We start from the raw sequence: 19,022 nt of genomic DNA, 5'->3' as shown, positions 1-19,022 counted from the left end.
CTAGTTATAAGCAACTTCTGCTCCACCCTCTTGCCTGCACCTCTCCCAGAGTCGGTCCAGTGTAAGGAATTTAAAGTAGGTTATGTTGACTAAGACCCACAGCAGCATCAGAAATGTTGGCCAATGAGAATGGAAATGACACAAAGAGTCACCTCAATTCCCATGTCACAAACTCCTCTGAAAGCACACGTCTTTGTGATAACATTGAATTAGCAAATAAAGCAGCAAATTTGAACGGATGTAAATGTAAAGCACATCAAATACATCACAGATCGTTGCTGGTCACATTGTGTCGCAAAACACAAAATCACGCCGCCATCATCATCATCATCATCAACAACAACATACCAGCATAGTACACCCACACTGCAGTAACAAGTGTGCAAGCCATTTCATGTCAACAACAACAACAACAACAACAACAAACTCCACACAGCTTGTTTGGACTCGCGCAGGCCGGGCTGATCGGCTGGCCACTGCACTGAATTGAGTGAGGGCAAGGGTTGGGGAATCCCAAAACCCTAATGGAGGGCAGTCTCGCAGCACCAAAGCTGAATAGTGAGCACAGAACTGCATCAAACCAATGCAAAAGGCAAGCAAATGCCTCTGCCAAAAATCAAGAGAGACACCACGCCTTCTCCAGGGATTTTAAACAAAGTTCAAAAATTACCTGAGCTTCCCCCAAGTTTTCCAGGACAGAAAAATTCCATTTTCCATGGTGGTGGACACCCTGATATTATACCAAGGGCTTTCCATTACTATAGTTCTTAAAAAATCATCACAGGTATCCTCCTTGGGAACAATTTTGATTTGTTGTTCTCTCACCTTCACTTCATGCTTGTGAACCACCCATTATTTCCTTCATTTCACTTCTGTCTCATTACCACTGTATAGTTTCCACTGCAGAATTTTTTCATTGTCTTAAAGTCATCTACGGTTTTAACTTACAAATGTAAATGTGAAAAGGTAAAAATAATTTATGTATCTCTGCATGTGATTAAGGCATAGAAACAACACACTGCAATCACTTTATTCAAAATAACAAATATTTTAATACACCTAATAATTTTTTGTATTTATACAATTATACAAGATTCCAAACCAAAATATGAAGTTAACAAAATTTGTCATATAAAATGTTTGTTTAGTTTAATAAACTTACTGATAATACAAAACACACTAAACAATATTTATCATTTTCAGTGCAGACTTCAATTTTAATTAACAGCCTAAATTTATTATAAAATGATAACTGTACAAATCTGTCACAAAACCATTCAAAAAATAAATTCCCAATAAATACACAAGACGCGCACACATGCATCCATTTCTCATTTTCACATCTTTGATTAAGAAATTTATTGCCTAACTTTCATGAGTAACACAGCCATGTAAATAATCCAATTTAACACCATACCATCAAGGACTCTGGGAGTGTTGTAGGCTTCCTTTGGTGAATATCTGTTCCTTGTGAGTACTTGTTTCTAAAGATTATGTGAGAAACACAATCACTTGGAGACAATACAAAACTAAAATCACTTGCAGTGAGCTCTACGCTGGAGAAGAAACTTGAAATTTCCCCCTACCTTTGTGATACACACTTTTCCAAATAAAATGTACAGTGACTGGAGTAACTACTGCCTAAGTTAAATGGTAATGGAAACTCAAGAGCAATTGATTGTGAATCTGTGACACTGGGGTTCAGTATGCTGTTGACTGTTGTGGATGGACACAGAGTTCTAAGAGTTGGTAACCGGTTTTTATTATTGGGTACAGCAACAGCATTTTGTACTTCATTAAAAATTTTATTTTCATTACTCCTTTCACTGACAAGCACAACAATATCTTTACCATGATGTTGTTCCTCTTCTGTTGAACTTTTACTTGGTTCACTAGTTCTGCGGAACTGATTTCCAATATCAGTTAATCTAGATGTTATACTTTCATAAAAAATGAACTCAAAGTCTTTCTTTTTAAATAAAGTCTTTGAAGATGATTTGAACACAGAAGCTGATGGATGTGCCTTTATTAGGATTTCATCAGTGGGCATAGCACTGTTATGATCATTAGGTTTGTTGGTGTTGTTAACCAAAGGATATCGGTAATTTATTTCAATTAACATTATTTGGTCGAGGTGTCATAATTCTGGAAATCTGGAAAATAGAAACCATCATATGAAATACATTTTCTAAGAATGGAAACAAAATGTTTCATTATTTAAAGAATCATAAATCTGATTCATAGTTCACAAAGCAGGGAACAGGAAATTGTCTTAAATAATGAACTGTCCCAGCCATTATTCATTTGAAACAATTTCTGGAACACTATCAAATAAAAAGCAGAATTTAGTACAGTTAAGACACGAGTTCAGATCTTCTCATTCTAAGTCCAGGATTTTACTTGCTGCACAACAATATTATTAGCACACAAGTTAATACTATTACAAATTGTTAATTGTTGAATTTCACAAAAATTCTGACTAAGAGACAAGATTCATAGTAAAAAAGTTTTTGCTTCAAATAAAATATTACTCTAATAAATCTTCACGAACATCACTAAATTAGAAACTCTTGTAAGACACTATCATTGTTAAGATGTTCTCAGTAAACAACCAAAATTTTGTAAATCTCTGACACGACCTACACTTCTGTGGCTGAATTGATCAAGTGGAAGCAACGTAGTGATTAAGACATTTTACACTCTGACATGTTTTGGTATATATGTCTTAAAGTAACTTACAATGCTTTTTTGTACTGTAACATACTTATCTATCATGATAACTGAATGTATTGGCTGTTAATTCCAGGAGACTGGTGGAGCCACTCAAACTTGAATATAGCATGAGAAAGAAAACGGATTGTTTATTTTTCAAAGGAACCACTGAAGCAATTGCATTAAGTAATTTAGGGAACCCAGAGCATCATCAACAGTTAAAAAACCCAGCCTCAAAAATTGAAGATGAGTGGCATGAAATAAAATCCATTCTAATTGATCATTTCTTTTAATTTGTGTGTTTTCTAGTTCTAAAATTGTAAATAATGCATGAGAAACACATTCTGCATCAGTTGTACATATAATTTCCTTGGCACACACTACATGAAATGAACCAAAATTTGTGTTACTGATTTTTCAACACTTTTACAAATCTAGGGGAAAGGATGTATTTCAGAACTTGAGATTTCTATCTGTAACATAATTTTTCTTTACTTAAAAATCCCAGATACTTAATTTTGGGAAACAACACATTTATCTTGTACCTCTACCATACTTATCATAAATAGATGCACATAATAATGTATACTACAACATCTGTAATGGAGTATGCTGAAATTCCTTGGAACAAGTAAATGTTAGGTAAGGGTAAAGTTACAAAGAAAACTACTACTATTCACACATATTCCTTACCTTGTAGGATCTTCTACATAGTGAGAAGGTATTTCGAAAAGCTCTGCTTTGATGTCATTCCTAAATGCAAATTCCTGGAATGTTATCTTGGCTGTAACTGTTGGAAGAATTGGAATATCTAAAAAGAAAGATGCATGTCACTATTTTTAATACTGATCAACCATCAACAAATTCTCAATTTTCAATGTGTAGAAGTCAGTTATTGTAGTCATTCATTCACTATGCCCAACAGTTTCTTCCCTTTTTAGAAAACTTTATATTTAACACTTAATTGTCATAGCAAGCAAACCTATTTACTGTACCTTATCTTTCTTAGGCAACATAATTATTTCTGAAAAATTGCTTTTAATATCAAAAGTTGGTGTGTCACATTGGTGTAAAAAGCATTAGTTTCTTTTGACTACAGCATGGAATGTATTTACTTAATGGGCCAGCCCTAAGCCTCAATCAATAGATGACCTATCTTAAAAAGTTATACTTATTATTATGTTCTGTAGGATTGATTCAGTAGTTAAAAACACATTATTACAATAATAGTTCAGTCATTTCATTTCAATCATGGCCAAAAATAAATAACTGTATATAAATATGTACATCGTGCAAGCATTAAAAGTAATCTGATCAATAACAACTGCTTAATATAGCATCAGGAAGGGCATATGGCCATTACTACCACTACCATTGTCTGAACCCATATAAAAATGCCAACCTTGGAGAAAAAGGGGAAAAGCAGCAGCAGCAGCAGCAGCAGCAGCATAGAAGAAGAAGAAGAAGAAGAAGATAACAACTGTTTAATACTTTGCACAAAAATAGCATAATGGTGAAAATGGGGCACTGATCTTCCTTTAAGAGAAATGGCAACTGAAAAAAAAAAATTCTGAAAGGACATGGACATGCAAATGTATTTGTTCCAAACCTACATAAGCCAAAACATCATGACAATTCACCTAACACTAATGTGAGTCATCTTTGTAGAACAAAATATCTGCGATTACTCAGGCAAATGGTAGAAAGATGTTAGGTTTCAATATACTATTAACACTGAAGAAATTAAACCTAAAAATGCATAATAAATTACGATGAACCAGGAAACTGGATGCAGCCTTCCCTTAAGAAACCATCACAAGTTTTGTTTAAAGTGTTTTGATGAAAAACTGCAGGAAGTTAAATCCAGATGGAGAGGTGGGAATTTAAACCCAAATCATACTAAATATTTGCTAGAAAATTAATCACTTAGAGTCGGTGTTTTAACTAATGTATCCCCTCATGTGACAATGCATAATTGTAGAACGTCCTTAGTATGATGGATGGAGACTGACAGGGAAAGATGTGCACTATTCCTGTAGATTGTCATGAAGTGGTAACTGAGACCCGAGCTGGCACTCCATTGCAGCAATAGTGAGATCACTCAACACAAAGCATAAAGATGAGAAAGGAAATCAGTTGTATTCTTTTCAAAGGAGCCATCCTCATACTCACTTAAACCAGTTCAAGAAAAACTATGGTAAATCTAAATATGGGTGGTCAGATGGGGATCTGAAACTCGTTGTTCCACAAAGTGTCCATTGTCTTAACCACTGCATGACCTCAGTTGGTAAATAGCCACAGAATCTGGATGCTGGCACATGAAAGCTTAACCCCATGTCCCAAGAAATCTCAGATGAATATTTTCCTGTAGCATACTCTGCCACCAAAGACCTGTACAAATTTCACAATATTTGTTCACCAGGTTTTTTTCTGGATAATGTTGAACATGCTATGCTCATTGATGTAATGTAACAAGAAGCATAATTCACTGGATTAATGAAGCTGTTTTTGTTTTCACTCTTCTGTGGTACAACTGCACTAGACCAATGGACAAATACAGGCTCCATTTGAACTTTATTTTTAATAATGTGTGATGTACACAGCGCTCTAAAAGTATGTGTGGCACCACTGAAAGGTACTCTTGACAGTTATGCCATGGCACATACTGTGACCTTTTTTGTTTAGAAGAGTTGGGATGTTTCTGATGTTTGAATGTGACACGGACATTGAATGACCTTTTACCTAATAATGGTTTGCCACACACAGTGTCAACAGCAAAACATTACCATCCTACGATCACAGCATTTCTGTAATACTCACTGGCAGTTGCTGGATAATCGTAATCTGCTCCTAGCATTATTTCACATTTTCTGAAAATGGAGGTGACCAATTGGTTTCTCTATTGTTCTACTGTCTGTTATATATCTTGCACTCTGCACTCCAAACATCCATTAAACCTAAGCACTCATTCGTAACACTGAGGAGCGGTCATCCCATTCCAAGGTGACCAGAGTATTTTGCAATGAAAATTATTGTGTAGCAAAGGATATTTTCTCAGAATGTCCATGTTAATATTATAAAAGAAATCCTCATCTATTTCCAGCTAAGAAATAACGTCTACTTTAAGCAGTGCAATTCTACATAAATTTACAGTTCTGCAATAAAGATATCTAATACACTTAATTTTACAAACAAAAGAGAGCTGTAAAGTATCTTACCTATTTTAACAGGAAATCCAGGTGGAAGTTTCATTAAAACAAATTCACGAAGTTTACTAAAATGTTTAAAAGGTGCAATAACTTCCAGTACATTTAAAAGCATTTCCACTGATAATGGGAAATCTGGACTCTGAAAATTATAAAAAGATGTGTAGGTTACAGCATAGTTACTTTTATTACACGGCATAATGATACTGTGGAAGAAAATTTATGCTTATGATCTTAAAAATGCAAAAATATCCCTATGGTTTCTAAACATTTCTTCAAAAAAGCAGGAGCGAAATTATACTTTATTATAAGAAAACAACAACAGTAGGAATATTTAAATTTAAAACACATGATGATGATACAATTATTCCACATCTGAATATGAGCTAGTAACCATTTTATGAATCAGACAAATATTCTCAGTCTCTGTGAATCTTCATATTTTCATGGCTTACTGTTTTGTCTTTAAAATTAGAGTAATACAGACATATAAAATGAGTCTCCTTATTAGATACAGCTGCATTCACGCAATTTTATAAGACATTCTAAGGACCCATTTTGCAGACTTCTTTTAGTTAATTTCTTTCACTTGATCTAATGAGTTTCCTTAATTTGTCTTGGAACCTTTTTCACATCTCGTCAGTATAGACACTGGCATCACTCACATTCTTGTGTAACAGGCGCAACCTCTTGGTCTAAAATAATCTTTAATGGCCTCACTAGCAGGATGATAAACACTAATCATTTTATACTTTTAAATGCAGGATTCAAAACATGTAGAAGAAACAGTGATCAAAACACCTATGAAGAATGGTATTCTGGATCTACAAATTTCAGCACAACAGTCAACTAACTACTTAGGCCTTCAAATCTTGAGTCATGTTCATGTTCATAATTTTATGCTCGCGAATGTCTTCATCCATTCTTAACAGACATCCTTCTAAAGGAGCACACTGAGTATTGCATTTAAGTTGCATAATTTTCTGTATTTTCTCCATTGTATGTATTTATTCATAGTAGTTGGTATTTTATTAATAAATTTTCTCAGGTAAAAGCTGGAAATATTTCAATCCAGTTTTTGGTTGAACACTGAAGAGTACTGAATCTCTTCCATATACAGTTGCCTTCTGGTAATTTGGCAGAAGTTAATATGTTAACATGACTCTTCTTCAGCACTTGCTTCAAATATACTTTCCTCGTGATCACTTTCCTCATTAAAATCTTCTTAATCCACACAGCTTCACGAAAGTCACAATCCAGTCACCTCTTACTCTTTTTCGTCTCTTCTTAGGTCTTCCTACATTTCTCCTAGCCATCAGTTTATATGCTAATACTCACTGGGGAAGTTGTGTGTTATCCATCCTGTGTGTGTGTGTGTGTGTGTGTGTGTGTGTGTGTGTGTGTGTGTGTGTTCATGACAAGTATTGAGGTATTTAATTATGCTATTTTATGTTGGTTCTGCTTCTGTTTTTAGCCCCTCCCCTCTCCCCTGATGTAGCAAGCTCCTGAGTAGAATATTCTTTTCACTAAGCAAAAGTCCATGGCAGTACTGGGAATCGAACCCCGATACTCCAATGGCAGTCAGTCACATTAACCACTCAGTGACACACAAATAAGTACAACGAAAAATGGGAGTAGAGAATGTCATACAGTACGCTACCAATATACATTAGTATGACCATTAATTAATATCCACAGCAACTACCATCAGTAGACATGCAGCAGCGTAGTGATCCAAATAATGAGTCAATAGGTCTCCACGGGTATTAACAGCCAATCTGTCTCAAGCAGATGATGCATGTGTGGAGGCTTCACAGAGAGAATACGGTGACCAATGTGTTTTCACAGATGTTCAAATGCATAAAAAACTTTAAATTTGGAGGCCACAGAACATCTGTATATACTAGTTGACCTTGTTTTTTAATCAGATATCAATGCTGCTAGTGAGCTACAGGTCTTTGGAAATGAACATTTTCTACAATTTTCATTACTGATATGATTATTTAAAGTAATGCATGGAAAACAAGTAATGAGAGGAGTCAACATAACCACTCACTGTATAGGTGAGGCATTGGATACACAATAGGAACATAAACAAGACTGAAAACTGTTAGAGCTTTTGCAATGTCCAAAATATACCACATGACAAGTACAAGTGGAAAAGTCTATGTCTAAATGATTGTATGATCCAGCATTACCAGGATCACTGAACAATAACAGCATCAAAGGTTGGGACATGTGCAGAAATCGGTTTTGCCTGATTATGCACTGTATAAGACCGACAATATAATAAAATTTGTCCACTTGGAGATTGGAGATACTCACTGTGCAGAAGAACAACTGTGCCCATTTGCTCAGAGAAGCCATAAAAACTCACAGGCGAGACAACAGCTTAGCTAGAAAAAGAAAAGCCACTAGATAAATGGAGCCTGGATTCACCCCCTGCAGCAAATGACCATTGTCGGCACCAAGGGAAGAACTATAGCAAAAATGGCCAACGAAAGATCGTCCGAGGTTGGCACTCTAAGTACATGAAACCCCTGACCATGGGCTCACCTCCAGTTTGCCCACCAATGACTGAAGGTGAACCTTGGCAATGCTGGCTATTTGTACTGGTGATACATCAGAAAAACAGCTAAATGACTGTGAGCCAAAGTTGCCTAGATGAGCACACCACTGGGAAACATGTCAAAACTGAAATGTTACTGAGCTTTCAGAATATGACTTTCTTCAGAGCTAAGTAATTCAAAATACTGGCCCAGTTACAGTGCATTGTTGAGACAAAGTAGTAGTAGTAGTAGTAGTAGTAGTAGTAGTAGGTGTGTGTGTGTGTGTGTGTGTGTGTGTGTGTGTGTGTGTGTGTGTGTGTGTGTGTGGCTGGGTGGGCACGCACATGGATGAGTGCACGTGTGCACACACAATGTGTGAAAGCTTTTGATATTCATTACTGAGGACTGAACAATGCTCATCCTTATTTTTGCATCATCATCCACAATTTTTCATTACAATATTGTTGTTGTGGTCTTCAATCCAAAGACTGGTTTGATTCAGCTCTCCATTCTAGTTTTCACTGTACACTCCTCTTTATTTCTGTGTAGATACTGCATCTATGTCAATTTGAATCTGCATACATCAATCCTTGGACCCCCATTACAATTTTTACACCCCCCCCCCCCCTCTTTCCCCCCAACAGCAGTTCCACTGCTCCACGCCCCCCCCCCCCACCCCAGTAACAACGGCATCTTTGTCAACTGCAGCCGACACCTCACTCACGGCTATGCAAGAGAGGGCACGGCTAAATCTTACACCAGTGCGCTGCTGGGCAAGCTTGCACATCCATCACTCGTGGTCTCCAATGGGGAGTGCCATGCATATATGCCACCAGAGGACACAGAACTGACATGACCTCACAGCTCACGACTGATTGGCCAGTGCATCTCTTTAAGCAGCCACAATTTAGAGCTTCACTCCAGATACAGAGCATCTACAGACTTACCAACAGCTGCATGGACAACTACAATGAGGAGCAATACATCAACACAGTACGACACTACTAAACATTACTAATATTAAGAGACTATCAGAGTGTATTGGAATTCAACACTATTTCTTTCTATCAAAAACATTACTCTCTCTGTGTATAGCTCAGCACCACAAAAGAAGCTAGAGCCATACAAAGTTTTGTTTATCTCAGTTATTAAGATTACATAGTGTAAATAAACTTATTAATGTGTTATCTTTTTGTAAATGTTGACTGTCTCTCTTAGCCACCGATGATACCAACCTATCAGACAGCAAGTGGTGATGAGTCTGGTTTTATAGTGGCAGTGCTCAGACCTCATTAAAATTACTCATATCCATTTCAAGTGCTTTTAATCCCAGTATGCAATGGCAACTTCTGGAGATCAATTACTCACTGCACTTATTCAGTCAACATATTACCTCATTACTAATGGCTATTGGCTGACTGATTGAAACTCAACAAACCCAGCAAGCTACAACAACTAAAGCACAAAATGATAGCAGCCAGGTGCCACCTCCTCCACCTTTCCACTATTTTGATACACAACATGAGAAATAGATGGAGCACCGCCAGTAGCTCGAGCAGCATTTGCAAGCCTACATGACACACTTTCATCATCATCATCTTCTCCTCCTCCTCCTCCTCCTCCTCCTCCTTTTTACCATGGTTAGATGTGCCTACTTCCAGATTTAGTCAAAAGTTGTTCCCTCAGCTACAACCCCTAACCTTACCACACAAAAATATTAACTGAGCATTAGAAGACTTCTCTGAACCTGAGATTCATTTAGCCGATGCTGGTTTCAAATTTTTTTCATACACATTGTCATAATAATCAGTCTTACATGGAAAGGATAGCTGAACACAAGGGCATGACTAGGAACTGTAAATGCAACTACTCTTGTGGAGTCTCATTTCCAGGCGATACACTTAGAATACTAGCTGAGGTTATAAAGCACTGAAACCCTGGTCTCAATGACATGCTTTAAGTGTTTAAACCTCAGGAAGTTCAAGACTTCACCAAACATGACTTTAATGTGGCTGTTCTTGCAAAGTTGCAAGCTTGAAGTGACCCCTGTTTGACAGGGCAAACAACAATGGCTCTCTCAAGCAACAGTATAGATACAGTCGGACACTCTCAGCTGCTTCATCGACTAGTTCAAACCTTCTGGAGGCTCGTGTAAAATGTTATGTAATCTATGACCACACAAACTGCTTTCTCTACCATGTGGAATTCCAACACTGCCACAGATGAGGACAAACACAGCAAGTGTACTTGCAAAGGAAACACAAAGTAATTTTGTTCCATACAAATCTCAATTTGACAAAATGGAAGTAAATATGGTCTCTCATTCTGAATCTGTGCTTATGAACCATGGACGAAAGCAATGGAATCACACAGTGAAATGCAAAGTTCAAAATTTGTCTCATTCTAATGATTTCGCTAATGTAAGTGCAGGTAAATGCTTCGTCAATCACAATTCAGACAAAGACAGTATTTCAGAAGTCAGAACAAATGGTAACATTCAGCTGAAACACACAGACTGTCCATCTCTCTGTAGATTTGAAATTAATCTGTACCGTTTCAGTTAGACACTGGTGCTTCAGTCACACCAATTAATATAAATACTTATTAGCACTTCAGATCCTCCTCTACAAAAATCACACCAGCATCTCAGGCCCCATGATAATGAATGTAGCTCTGTTCTCAGAGAATGCACATTGCAAGCCAAATATAGAAATATGACTACATCATCAGTGCCTTTCACAGCATTCAGACACGTTCTAGTCCCAACGTTTTTAGCATGGATTCTTGTGATTTACTTGGTTTAGATATTCAGGGCAATGTGCATGATACTGACACAAAGACTTCCCATGCCAGTATTTATCACTTGTTTGAAAAATATGAACATTTGTTTGACAGCAAACCAGAATACGCAAAGAATTTCAATATGCATATTATGCTCAAGACCACAGCAAAACCTAAGTTTTACCACAGTTGTGTGGTATCACACACACCATTTGTGATGAAGTTGCTTCTGAACTCAACGGATTAGAAGATATTGGTATTTTGACATAGATTTCTGCAAATCTATGGCCATCTCCCCCTGTGAACACAAGAAAAGTGAACAGGATGATCAAGCTACAGTTAAGACTCAAGCATTTACTGATTCTTTCTTGATTCCATGTACTGATGAGATTATGGATCACCTAGCAAGGTGAAAATTCTTTTAAAAAACTGATTTAGCCAATGCTTATCTTCGACTTCCCCTAGATGAGGAAACCGCCTTGTATCAATACCAGTACATTCACTTCGGAAGCACCTCTGTTCCTGTGTTATTTCAACACTTTCTTGAACAAGTGATGTCAAACGTTTTGTTCTATTCAAATTATTTCGATGACATCACTGCATTCAGACAAACATGGTAACAGCATCTCAAACGTATGGAGTCTCCTTTTCAAGTTTTAACTGACGAAGGACTCACAGAAATATTCATTTTCAACACTGAAACTGAATATTTGGAACATATCGTTAATGACCATGTCTGCCCCTGGTAGCTGAATGGTCAGCGTGATGGATTCTACATCTACATCTACATCTACATCCATACTCCGCAAGCCACCTGTTGGCGTGTGGCGGAGGGTACCCTGAGTACCTCTATCTGTTCTCCCTTCTATTCCAGTCTCATATTTTTCATGGAAAGAAGGATTGTCGGATTGCTTCTGTGTGGGCTCTAATCTCTCTGATTTTATCCTCATGGTCTCTTTGCGAGATATACGTAGGAGGGAGCAATATACTGCTTGACTCTTCGGTGAAGGTATGTTCTCAAAACTTCAACAAAAGCCCGTATCGAGCTACTGAGTGTCTCTCCTGCAGAGTCTTCCACTGGAGTTTATCTATCATCTCCGTAATGCTTTCGCGATTACTAGATGATTCTGTAATGAAGCACACTGCTCTCCGTTGGATCTTATCTCTCTCTTCTATCAACCCTATCTGGTACGGATCCCACACCGGTGAGCAGTATTCAAGCAGTAGGTGAACAAGTGTACTGTAACATACTTCCTTGTTTTCGGACTGCATTTCCTTAGGATTCTTCCAATGAATCTCAGTCTGGCATATGCTTTACCGACGATCAACTTTATATGATAATTCCATTTTAAATCACTCCTAATGGGTACTCCCAGATAATTTATGGAATTAACTGCTTCCAGTTGCTGACCTGCTATTTTGTAGCTAAATGATAAGGGATCTATCTTTCTATGTATTCACAGCACATTACACTTCTCTACATTGAGATTCAATTGCCATTCCCTGCACCATGTGTCAATTCGCTGCAGATCCCCCTGCATTTCAGTACATTTTTCCATTGTTACAACCTCTTGAGACACCACAGCATCATCCGCAAAAAGCCTCAGTGAACTTCCGATGTTATCCACAAGGTCATTTTTATATATTGTGAATAGCAAGGGTCCTACGACACTCCCCTGCAGCACACCTAAAATCACTCTTACTTCGGAAGACTTCTCTCCATTGAGAATGACATTCTGTGTTCTGTTATCTAGGAACTCCTCAATCCAATCACACAATTGGTCTGATAGTCCATATGCTCTTACTTTGTTGATGATTGTCAATCCTCTGGTCCGGGTTCGATTCCCAGCTGGGTCGGGGAATTTTCTCCGCCCAGGGACTGAGTGTTGTGCTATCATCATCATCATCCTATCATCCTCAGGTCGCCGAAGTGGCGTCAAATTGAAAGACCGTCACCCAGCGAACGGCCTGCTCGACAGGGAGCCCTAGTCATACGATTAAATAAAAATAAATAAATAAATGACATTTGTTCTGTGATTAAGCATTCAGGGACCATAGGAAGATTACTTTCTCTTACAAATGTGCAAATGACATAATCCATCAAATTGATTTTGAACGCATTGCTAACAGCTGTTCCTTTGCATTGGCCCTGGCATAAAAACTTTCCTTTTAAATGCACTGGAGAATGTGAACAATTTTTTCATAAACTGAAACACACATTGCTTAGTCACCATTGTTTTACTGATTTTGATCCGCAAAGGCCAGTAGTGTTTCCAGTTGATGCATTATCACAAGGAACAGTGGCAGTTTTATCTCACGAGATTGGCAACACGTAACACCCCCACAGTGTTCGCGTCTCAGATGTTGAACGAGGCCCAAGCAAAGTAGTCAGTTGGAAAAGGAAGATTTAGCTGAAATTTATGGTGTTGCAAAATTTCAGCAACCTGTGTGTTGTAGAAAATTTTTTCTTCTGGTCAATCATAAACTCTCTTTCATCCGGCCAATGGTGTACCTAATTGTACAGTACGGAAGTTGCAACACTGGTCACTACTACTTTACAGTTATCAATATGAAATCCTGTATCACCCTATGGCACAGCACACAAACACAAACACACTATCTCAGTTATCTATGGGAAATGATATGGATTTTGATGTCTCTTGTTATCAAATTGATAATTTTTATTCTCAAGTGCTGCAAACTTTTCACACTGATTCCCAGTGGATCATGCAAGCTACTGAACACGAACAATCACCATGACTGCACAAGAACTACATTCAAATAGGTAGGCCTCATAATAAAAAATCAATCTCAGATGCAGCAGTTCGCAAATATCATTGGCAACACGACAGCCTTTCTCTTCAGAATGCTATAATTATATTGCATTTTCCTAAGGAACAAACCCGAGTACTGACTGCCACATCATTACAACATGTGTTTATAACATAGAGGGTATTGCAGAATAGTTTGAGTGGTGGTGATGACCACGTAACCTTTCTGCAGGTAAAGCACTGTGAGCAGGCATAGTGCAATTGGTGTTCTGGAATAATGTCAAAGCATTTTTCCTCAAGAAGCATGAAGTTTGCTTAGCCTTGAAAGTGTGAATGAAGCATTCAGCTTCATTGTTTTATTGAGGACAGAATGGTGTCATTTGGATATGTTGAATTCCATTTTGTTGGTGAAATTGTTTAAATTCCAATGAAGAAAATTCTGGACCACTGTCCAAAACAAATCTCTGTGGTAAACCTTCCAAGCAAGAGACACTGATAATAATAGCACCAGTGGTTGAATGTACTGGAATGACAAACAGTTATTTGCTGTACACACTGAAGATAATGAGCCATTGTGTGTTGCAAAAAGGACCACCAAAATCAATATGGATACACTGCCAATGACCATCAGGTTGAGGCCAACTGCAAAATTCTTGGTGTGGAAGTGCCTGGTTATCCACACATCTGCAGCAACGGGTGGTCATATCTTCTATTCGTTTATCCATCCCAAGCCATTTACAATGCTGGCATGCTAACTACTTATTTCTAATGATTCATATGTGTTCTCTCCTCACATGCCTGTTGCCATCTTTAGCAACGGCAATCACAGACAAGGAGCCTGCATAAGCTGTACAGCCTTCTGTGTCCTCAGCAGTGACAATGCTGCACCCACTTATGCCACTAGATGGACGTCCTATTTTCGGTTTCTCAGTCAACATTCCTATTCCTGGAGGTTAGCAAGATGAACGTCAGGATGCGGGTTGGTTGACACCATCAGCCGTCGTTCCATATACACACACTTAGATTTATACGAGACATTACCAAATTTCTTTTTTTCACAAACACTTATCATGCTACCACGACCCTGCATCTTATTTCATCTCTTTTTTGGCCACTGACATTTATTTTGTTACCCCAATAGCAAAATTCAACTACTTTTAATGTCTCATTCCAGAATTTAATTCCTTGAGCACTTCCCAATTCTATTTGATTACACTCCATTACCCTTGTTCTACTTTTGCTGATGTTAATTCTATAACACATTTTAAAGAGACTTGTCCATTTTATTCAACTGATCTTCCCAAGCCCTTTGTCATACCTAGCAGAACATCAATGGCACTAGCAGGCCTGTCACCCCTTATATTTCATTTCTGCCACCTTCAGAATTTTAAAGAGTGTATTTCAATAAACATTGTTAAAAGTTTTCTCTAAATCTACAAATACTATAAAATTAGGTTTGCTTTCACCAGCCTTCTTTCTAAGTCAGAGGGTCAGTATGACACTGCAAGTTCCTGCATTTTTCTGAACCCAGACTGATCCAGTTTTTCAGTTTTTCTGTAAATCATTCATATCAGTATTCAGAGTACTGCTTTATTTGTAATCGGAATTGCTAAATTTTTCTTGAGGTCTGATTATATTTTTGGCTGTCTCATAACAGGTGGAATAGTTTTGTCACGGTATTTTCTCCCAAGGACCTCAATAACTGAGAGAATGTTATCAGCTTCAGGTGCGTTGTTTATATTTAGGTCTTTCTGTGTTCTGTTAAAACTTCTTACAGTCTCTTATTTCCCATCTTATACTCATCCCCTTCCTCTATCTTTTCAATAATATTGCTATCGTTGTCAGTTCCTTTACATAGTCCTTCTATATAATCCTTCCAGCTTTCAGTCATCCCTTCTTTGCTCAGTGCTGACTTGCCATCTGCACTCTTTATATTCATAGAGCTGCTTCTCGTTCCTTCACAGGTTTCTCTAATTTTCCTGTACTTGTACAGCCCAGTAATTCTTGCTTACCCTTTTGCACTTTCTGTCATTCTCACTTTTTAGACATCTATATTCCCTTTTGCTTTCTTCGTTTGCTGCATTTTTATATTTTCTTGTTTCGTAAGTTTTGTATCTCAGCTGAACGTAAGCCCCATTTTTCCTGTCCCCACACTTCATTTATGTCCACTATATCTAACTTCAGCCTATTCATTTTTAGGGTTCTGTGGTTCAATTTGAAGAAAACTGGACCCTTTAGCAGAGGTAGTCAACCTTTATACCTACTGCCCACTTTTGTGTTTCCGTTAACAGTAAAATTTTCTAACCACTCACCAAATGCTTCATGTCACAATTCTACGAAAACTGAAGAAAATTTTCTTAAAACACCTACCACCTACCGTCCACCAGGAAAGCTGAAACGCTCACTCGTAGGTGGTACGGAGTAGGCTGACTAACAATGCCTTATAGAATCACTTTGTTGTCTGTCCATCCGTCTGTCTGTCTGTCTGTCAAGACCCCTATTTCTCTGGAATGCGTAGAGGCATCAAGCAGAAATTTATGTGAAATACTAAGGTCAACGGTCAATTGGTGGCATAAAAAATTTAAGATTCTAAGTCAATACAATCAAAAGACATGGCCATATATGTCACATATTCTGATATTCATGAACTCACTCATCAAAACCAATAGCTGAACTCTCTATATACAAGTAGGGTCTCATGGTCTAGTGGTAAAGTGCATGCCTGGAAACAGAGAGAAAGTGGGATCGAATCTCAGTCAGACTACATATTTTTCAGTCTACCTTTAAACCTAGCCTCCACCTTTCAACCATGTGAGGAGTCTCCAGAAAAAACACATCGTTTGGATTCCAAGCTAAACTGTAGGTCCTCTTTCCTCAGTTGGGTAACTGGGATATGTCAGGGACAGGCAACTCTCATGGCATCCAATACAAAGCCTTGTACCAGGTCACTGAGCCACACGAAATAATAATAGTCATAGCAGTAATAATAATAATAATTTATTATTATGATCATCATAATCAATATACATAATTAAGCCTGTATGGAATCATCATAGCATAAGTCCTACTTGCACTTGTCCAGTTTTTATTTTAATTTCTTACTTATCTACGCAATTAAACATTCTACACACCGACATGCAGAACACTAATTTTTTCACCCAACAATAACATACTCCTGAACAGTATGCACCCAGAGATCAAATGTGGGACTATATTACCTCCAGAATATTTTACCCAAGGGGATGCCATCATCATTCTACCATACAGTAATGTCACATGTCCTTGGGAAATATAACGACTGTGATTTCCCCTGCTTTCAGCCATTCAGAACACCAACAGGCCATCTTGGCTACTATTACTATCATTCCATCATTCAGACTGCTTCTGCAACTTCTGGGAAGGTTGCTGTCCCCCTTCAGGAATCTTGTACTAGTCTGGCCTCTTTTCAAATATACCTCTGATGATGATAACCTATTGTTGAGGCACGTAAGTCATCTAGTCGGAGCACTGACCATGGTTTGTAGCATGCTAATTTACTTTGAAACATTGATAACTTTTCCACTGGAAGAACTGTTTCTCAGATTTGGAACAAGTTTTTTTGTGCCCAATGCAGGTTCATTTAACCGTTTATCATTCTGTGAGTTACAGATAATTCTCTAACTCTTATAAAGAAACTGTAACAAACATAAAATATGAAGTCAGAGGTGTCAAAAGTCAGTACAACAACAATGAAAACATCTTCTTACCATTGCCACTGTGGCCTTGAATGCTTTGCTCGTTTCTTTATACACCATTTCCCTTCCTAATGTGGGATGAGCACCAACATCACTGTTAATGTATTCTTCCCAGGTAACTTTGCTCTCAGGTGGAGGTGACAGTGATGGTCTTCTAACTGGCTGGAAATTGAAATGTCTTTATTCTGTTATACACTGCTTAGTTGTTTCTAGAGGGAACATGCACGAAAATCTATGTAAATATACTTACATTTAACTACAGAACAATTATTTAAAAATGTTGCATAAATTAAAAAATAAAAACTTACGGTATATACATACATTAAAACTGTCAATGTGAAACAGTTCAGAACCTAGACACAAATTAATACACGAGGGGCGATCATAAAGTTTTGCTTGGAAGTGCATGTATGCAGTCACGCCACTCACTGAAATCTCTGCAATAAAGTAGTGGAGCGTACCACTAGAAGTGTCAACACAAAATGATGAAGACCATTATAAAGTGGAATATAGTTTTTCACATTTGAAGGTAAACAACACTGCAAAAATCCATGCTGAGCTAACAGAAGCACATGGTAACAATGTACCAACATATTAAATAGAGGTGCAAGTGTACCCAGTGTGCTTGAAAAATCTGAATGATGAAAAACAAATTTACAGACTATCTGTCGTGAAGCACTGGGAGCCTCAGGAGAAGTGCTCGATGACTGGCTTATTGAAATGAAGATGATAGTTGAAAAAGTGAAAATAACATAACTCAATGGACTGATATTCAACATCTTGCACGACATCTGAACGTGCAAAAGTTTGAAGTATAACCCACTGGCTACTGCCTCGGGTTCTTCAGCCGATCATTGTTTAACAATTTTTCTGTCTGTTTCCAGCATGAGCAGCTGGTAAAAGTCAAGAGAACACCTTAAAAAAAAATTCAACTGAACAGCCTGTGGCAAAAGTGAACAAGCATTATGTCAACTAGTGGCCATGACAACCTCAATAATTTTATAAACAAAATTTGCTGACTGATCACAATGATTAGAAAATCCTGCCGAATCAAGGCAGCAGCGGAAATGTTACAGACATGTCAGGCCAATTCACAGGACTTCTTTTGCCGCCTAATCACCATGGATGAGTGCTGGGTGTACCACTATTACCCGAGACAAAGGAGCAACCACACATTGTAAATGCATTGATTTACAGTTGTGATGGGTGTTTTTTGGTACTGCCATGGTATGGTGCCAACAGATTATGATTGTAAGAGAAATATCACAC

The 19,022-nt window shown here is 37.8% G+C and overlaps 1 protein-coding gene across 2 annotated transcripts in view; it reads right to left on the bottom strand.

Annotated features, from left to right (window-relative positions):
• Positions 1-804: 804 nt before the first annotated feature.
• Positions 805-19,022, bottom strand: part of LOC126299563 (ankyrin repeat domain-containing protein 13C) — a 105,048-nt gene continuing 86,830 nt past the window's right edge. For both annotated transcript variants that reach the window (XM_049991560.1, XM_049991561.1), the window contains exons 8-11: positions 17,766-17,915; positions 5,931-6,060; positions 3,406-3,523; positions 805-2,153 (exon numbers count right to left, since the gene is read on the bottom strand). In XM_049991560.1, coding sequence (XP_049847517.1) covers positions 2,138-2,153; positions 3,406-3,523; positions 5,931-6,060; positions 17,766-17,915 — 414 coding nt within the window. In that variant the 3' untranslated portion in view covers positions 805-2,137. The remainder of the gene's footprint in view (positions 2,154-3,405; positions 3,524-5,930; positions 6,061-17,765; positions 17,916-19,022) is intronic.

The sequence above is a fragment of the Schistocerca gregaria genome, chromosome X (genome assembly GCF_023897955.1).
Source record: "Schistocerca gregaria isolate iqSchGreg1 chromosome X, iqSchGreg1.2, whole genome shotgun sequence".
NCBI lineage: Eukaryota > Metazoa > Arthropoda > Insecta > Orthoptera > Acrididae > Schistocerca > Schistocerca gregaria.
The sequence above is the reverse complement of the archived record's forward strand: the minus strand, read 5'-3'. Positions and strand labels throughout refer to the sequence as shown.